Below are 6,708 nucleotides of genomic sequence, written 5' to 3'. Positions count from 1 at the left end.
GAGAGAGAGAAGTAAAAGATGCCGCGTGAAAGGAGAGGATTTCTTGCTATTCATGGGGGTTTTTTTATCAAAGATCAATAATCAAAACCTTATGTTTGCCATAGAGTATCCTTTCTTTAGAGGGCTTTCCCATGCTGACCACCTCCGGTAATTAAACCCAGACGATGGCAACACTTGTCAATAAACTCATTATCACATGAACCAAGCCTCAGTAGAAATAGTTTATATATATTCTTTAAAAGCAAATAAAGACTGCACTTTACTAGACTGGAAATTCGCATTAAAAAGATGAAAGAAGACATGTTGCTCAGGCACTTGGGATCACACGTGCGGGAGGGTTTTTCATTCGTTTGGGAAGGCGTGAGGCTTAGGGTTCTCTAAGATCACACGTGCGGGAGGTTTTTTTATTCGTCGTGAGGCTTAGGGTTCTCTGTGATCCCACGTGCGGGAAGGTTTTTCATTCGTTTGGGAAGCGGCTTTTTCTCAAACCCTTGGCGGCCTCTGTGAGCTTTGGGAGGCTTGGCAAGCACGCTGCGGGAGGGGACTCCCCGAAGGCCTTCAGCCAAGCTTTCAAGCGGGGCAACTTCTCAAAATCCCACTCAAAGCCGGCCACAGCCTCCAAAGCAGGCAGCACCACCACCAAAGGGCCCAACACCACATCAACAAAGCCGATCTCCGAGCCCCCAAAGTAAGGAAACTCCTTGTTGTTGGCAAAGGCCCCCTCCAAGCTGCTCAAGTAACCCTTGCTCTCCTCTATCGCTGCTCCAAACTCCTCCCTTGGCACCCTCATAAGCTTCAACAGAGCCTCAAAAACCTACCCCCCACACAAACACCGCACCACCAACTTAGCATAACTATTCCAATGAAGAATTAGCTAAGGATTGTTTACCTTCTTATCACAGAAATCTGCCCAGAAACGAGCCATGGCCTTGTCGTAGGGGTCCTTGGGCAGCAAGTCTGTGCCGTCAGGGGAAGGGAAGGCCTCATCGAGATACTCTACGATGATGAGGGATTCGGAGACGGGTTTGCCCTTGTGGAGGAGCACGGGGACCTTCTTGTGGATGGGGTTGGACTGCAGGAGGAGAGAGCTCTTGTTGGGGCCAAGCTCTTGGGGGACGCTGGTGTAGGCGATGGCCTTCGCAGCAAGGGCCAATTGAACGCGCATCACGTAGGGGCTGGCCCAGAAGCTCAGAAGCTGAACATCATTATCGGCAGAGGCCATCTAATCTAATCTTTCAGAGTCTGGCCCTTCTATGTACTACTGCTCTGCTGTGGAGAATGAAGTGGCCTTTGGATTCTGGTGGTTTTGTAGTGGGATGGATGTCCAACTGTCCCTTGAAACGAGTCAAAGAACGATGACACTCGCCCTTACGATAGCAAGTCTGGTAGCTTCCCGAGAAGTCTGGTAGCTTCCCTAGTTATAGTAGTAGGCACACATAAAACTTAAGACTTTTCCATTTTACTACTTCGGAACAAATCAAATGCTACCCAAACCTCTTCTTCTTCCTGAACCTCCAAATTCTTGTCACATGGTAGTTTTGTGAAACTCTTCCTTAAGATAATAATAAGATAATAAGAGAAGAGAAGTGCCCATAGCCAAGTCAATTCGATTGTGGGACGTTTAATGCTCGTTACGGCCGTTCCTTCCCACAACCTCCTCAAACTTGAAGGATGACCCATCAAAGTACATTTGATCAATTGCGTTCCCTCTCTATCGGCCGAGATGGCTTGTGAGTCCTTGGATCTCTTGTGTGTGTCTCTCTCTCTCTCACACATATAAGACCAATGAGAGCAATAAATGTACAAGTCCAAAAAAGTTACTCTTCACAAAACATTGTCTTCACCTCAATCTTTCATTAGCAATTCATCGTGGGAATGAACTACATCAAGGTGTCTTCAATACAAAAAGAAAGAAATTAGTCTTCCACACAAGACGTAAATCAAAGGGTTCATATTTTTCACTTCAAAAAAAGTTGGGTGTGTTGTTTGTGTGTTTGATGGAGTCTATTGACAATACCTTTTCTATTGATGGGGTCTATTGACATATCTTTTTGTATGTTTGATGGGGTCTATTGACAATATCTTTTCTATTGATTTATACGACTACTATGCATTGATTGTGTATAGCAATTGATTTTTTTTAATGAAATGTCAATTTTTGCAATACAAGGCTCTCTTTGATCATTTTGGGCTTGATGCTCTGGAGTAAGTCGTTCATGATAATAGCAGGGAAGCTATACAAGATGGGCATTGACCAGATCTTGAGAAGATGTGCTCTGGAGAATGAGCAACAAGTTGTAAGAAGCACACCAAGGGATAAGTGGAGGACACTTTTTTAAAGAGATCACAAGAAGGAAAGTGTTCCAAGTAGGACTGTTGGTGGCCAACAACACTCAATGATAATGCACACTTGTTTGCAAGGGAATGTGACATATGTCAAAGGCTAGGGCAGCCAAATGCTTTCGGCAAAATGCCACACAACCCCACATAGCCCCATACAACCCCAAAGGCTAGGGAATGTGACACATGCCAAACGCTAGGGCGACCAAATGCTTTCGACAGAATGCCACCAACCCCATACTACCCTTGGAGCCATTCTAGAAGTGGGGGGATAGACTTTGTGGGTCCGTTCAAACAAGCAACATAGAAGACCAAAAACAAATACATTCTGGTGGTGGGCACTAATTACTGCACCAAATGGGTAGAAACAAAGGCAATGAGAGACCACACATTATGCCCAAAAATGTTAAAAAAGGGTCGCATTTTAATCGCTTGTACTGGATTTGGATTAAGCTTTGGACCAATACAAATATGACATTCAACTATAAATATGACATTGGGTGTCATATCCACTTTTTACTAACTTCACTAGTTTTGGCTAGTTTAGTGGGTTATCACCACTTTAATGTGACACAGTGCGGCTATTTCAACGTCACTTTAGTGGGTTCCAACTTCAAGGGCCTGTCCTCACGTGCCAAATGTTAGTACTTCAAAAAGTAATAATTCAAAATTTACCTTCCCTCCAAAATGACTAAATACATTTGAATTTCCTAATCTACCATGATTGTACCTCTTTCTAGTTGTCTTTTTGCATCATCCTCTCCTCTATTCATCATCTAACAATGTCGAGACAACAGTCTAACCCGAGACGCATTCCTAACGCCATTTCATCATGCATTCTGTATAATGTTAAAGATGATCAGGGTGTGTGGAATGGCATATACTTTAAATTAAATGATTGGGTAACTATGCAACCATCATGCAAAGGTCCTCATAGGATAAAAAGGCAAAGATGTGTACACGACAAGAGAGATGCACATGCATCCTTCAACTCCAGCATCTGCATTGCAAGCTCATTGTAAGATATTTTTCGCAATTTTACTTATGTTCTTTATGATTCTATGGCTTATTCACATGTGTTGTATATGTGATAGATGTTTGTTCATCAACAAGCATTGAGTGGCAACCTGTGGAGTCATTTACAGCGGGACTTTCGAAGCCATGCATGCTGATCTTGGGAAAGTATTATTTTTCGATCAACCATCTGCTTTTTTCATTAATAAACATATATATTTTTACAACACTAAGTATCTTGTCCCTCTACAAGACTAGAAGCTTATGGAAGACTAGAGAGTTTGGCTATACCAAGCCTAAATTCATTAGATTGGGACTTTCTAGAGAAAGGTACTCTATTAGCATTTAAATCCAAGATTGTCTTGGATATTCAAAAGTCTATGAAAGCAGGAAGGATTTCTAAGAGGATTAGGCTATCATGGTGTATACCTTTTCATGTATTTGTGGCATATTTTCGAGAAGCAAACATGAAGGGGACAAAAGCAATGTGGCTATCTACACATATATCTAAGTCTGACTTGGATAATGTAGTTGGAGCAGAATGAAAAGTGAATGAAGTCATCTCCATAGGGGTGATCTTATAAAATGTAATGCTTGCATTGAATCTGTGGTGATGACATACAACATCTCTTGGCAAACCTTGTACATTAGCTTAGAGTACAGACGATGGAAAAAGAGTAGAGGGACTTGGATGCCATTGGATTCAGAGGAAAAATTTGTAGAGGGACTTGGATGCCATTGGATTCAGAGGAAAAATTTGTACAGTATGACCTAATAGTCAACTTGAGTGATGATGACAATAGAGCCGTCCCTATAAATACAAAATGGACATTGAGGGATGTGCGTACGTCCTTGGAATTTCTATTAGATGCCATACCATCAGACTACAAATTTAAGGTTAGATGGTATTATGGTGGGAAGAAGGTCCGAAAATACTTTTAGTTGCATGAAATGTTTGCCCCCTGTAATCCTGAAGTTTTCTTAATAAAATATAATTTTGCACCCATCTATCTTGTCTTGTGGATTCATTTTGTAAAATAGTTATTCAACATTATTAAGACAAGATAACCAATGTAAAATGAGAAACAATATATTTATTACAATTGTAGTATCTATAAAAATTGGTTGGTTACAATGTATGAGAACAGAAAACTATCTACTTTGGAGGGTCAGTGTCCATAGAAGCCTTGGCCTCTTCTTCTTCCTTGGTCGCTTGGACTCCAATTTCTTGGATGTTTTCTTTGACTTGGCCTCTTTTTCCTTCCAAGAAACCTTTTCCTTCTCCGCATCTATCATTTTGTTCTTCTCGAATTTCAACGAAGATATCATAGGTCCTTTCCTTTTCGATGGCTTCTTTGCCATCATAGGTGGGATTGATGGTGGTGGTGGTGGTGAATCCAGCTAGATCTGCGGGAAAGATTCACATGATTGTCGAACATTAATCTGATTGCCTTTGCTCTCACCCACCAAATGTATGTGTTTGTATAACATGCAGTGTTGAACTGTAAAAAATCATGACTAAAACCTTAGTATATATTAGGATATAAAAGTTTAATGAAAATATTTAAAATTTTTACAACTCTTTTTGATGTGTTTATTGAAAATATTCACAGCTACTCTTTTTGATATGTCTACTGGAAATTTTGATTGCATAAATCTCCATGTATTGCGACCACTCTCCATCCACATGAGCTTCCATCACTTTGTAATGGAACCTATAGCAATGATAGTCCTTGTTTAAACTTTTAACAAAAGCTTTATTACAAACTTAAAAGTTATCATTTATGTTATTATAACTTACAGGCAAATTGAAAAACTGATGTGGAGTTGTATTTTCGAGGAGTGGAGGACGGAGTGTTCCTAATATGCTTATTATGCGTTTAGATGCCTTGCAAAATAACAAACCACATAAATTATTTAATCTAATACATATTGAATCTTAAACACAATCTCTATTAAAATTAAAAACTTACAATTTGGCTTCTCCATGTATACCAAGCATGAAATTCAAGAAATATGTCTTTCTTTTCTTGATATCAATTATAATTACACTACAAAATAGAGAAAAGAAAAAACATTTGATAGAGATGTATAAAAAGATATAAAACAAAGTAAAACATATTTAAAATAAAATACTTACTTTTCATTATAAGGTACAATTACATATTGCACCTTTTCAATGTCGCATCTTCTCAACCATTCTTCCAGCCTTGCAAAATTGGTGCTTGTTTCTCTTACATAAATAGATACTATGGGGTCTAGCAAAAAAATAGCAAAATAGGCCTCTAGGGGTAGGGTGGATAAAAGAAGCCTACAAAAAACAAATAAGAGGATAAATTAGGTAGTTATCTTGAAAAAACAAATTAATAGATAAATTTTCAAAAAAGATAGCTTACATACTTGAGAGATATCAAGATCACAACATCATTTATTTCTCGATTTCTCTTTGACAGCATATACATGTCTGAAGGTACTATATCAAGATACTCTGCACCATTAGCAAAATCTTTATCTTGGTACATTCTTTAAATCTTGTAGATTCTTCTTTTCAATGTCTATCAACTCATCTCCCATTATTCTTTCTTCATCAACCCTCCTTTCTTCCTCAACAGCCATCTGTTCTTTGTCCTTCTTCTCAGTCTTTATTTGATCTGCAATCCTAGTATCCCTATCATGGGTAACATCCTCAATCTTAATACCTGCATCCTTAGGTTTTCTAGTTAGTGGGACATTTAAAATATTGAATGTGGGATCACTCAATGGTATAGGATACAATAGCTTCTCAAATCTGTATTTTATTAGCCTATAGGTGTGCATGTCTTTGTCCATAAGAGTGACCCTATGTGCATGAACAGAACAAATGTAACTATCAATAAAAAAGTCTATAATGAAATCTTTTGTAGTCTCTTGAAGGGCACATATTGCATTGCCAGTCCATCTCATCCTAAGATTCCATTCATCACAAATCTATCTCACAACTCTCATGAAGGTAAACTTGGGTATGAGTAACTTGACATGTTTTTGGGGTTTCCTTATTGATTCTCTTTTTCAACTTTTTCTTTGACAACGCGCTTTCACTTACTGCTTTCTCTTCCAACCCTGGAACCCTCCTTACTATTTTCTTTGTTCTAGCCATCTAAGCTAAGCCTTTCAATCAAACATAGAATTAAATATGACCTCATATAAGAACTTGCTTCATTTTGGATTCAGATATGGTAAAACATGATATGTACATACTATATCTTTAGACATGCAAAGTAGAACAATTCATATGTACATGCAATTTATAGAGACAAGATGGTGGAAGAAAAAAGGATTGTACAGGCAATTCAACTGCCTAGAAACAGGTGTGGG

The 6,708-nt window shown here is 38.8% G+C and overlaps 1 protein-coding gene across 1 annotated transcript; it reads right to left on the bottom strand.

The window, feature by feature from the left end:
• Window positions 1-210: 210 nt before the first annotated feature.
• On the bottom strand, window positions 211-1,309 carry LOC147608321 (putative glutathione S-transferase parC). Its single transcript, XM_086789366.1, has 3 exons — window positions 890-1,309; window positions 419-814; window positions 211-365 (listed from the first exon to the last, which is right to left on the bottom strand). Exons 1-2 carry the CDS (start codon window positions 1,220-1,222, stop codon window positions 458-460), a joined length of 690 nt encoding a protein of 229 aa, XP_086645492.1. The 5' UTR covers window positions 1,223-1,309; the 3' UTR covers window positions 211-365; window positions 419-457.
• Between the last annotated feature and the right edge of the window lie 5,399 nt (window positions 1,310-6,708).

The sequence above is a fragment of the Cibotium barometz genome, chromosome 53 (assembly GCF_041138505.1).
Source record: "Cibotium barometz isolate CiBa-2024 chromosome 53, ASM4113850v1, whole genome shotgun sequence".
In the NCBI taxonomy this organism is placed as follows: Eukaryota; Viridiplantae; Streptophyta; class Polypodiopsida; order Cyatheales; family Cibotiaceae; genus Cibotium; species Cibotium barometz.
The sequence above is the reverse complement of the archived record's forward strand: the minus strand, read 5'-3'. Positions and strand labels throughout refer to the sequence as shown.

What these genes read in the sequence shown, in the direction of transcription:
- LOC147608321 (XM_086789366.1), bottom strand. Translation starts at nt 1,222, where the DNA reads ATGGCCTCTGCCGATAATGATGTTCAGCTTCTGAGCTTCTGGGCCAGC. An exon ending in CAGATTTCTGTGATAAGAAG is followed by an intron (nt 815 to 889) that starts GTAAACAATCCT and finishes TGTGGGGGGTAG; the next exon opens with GTTTTTGAGGCTCTGTTGAA.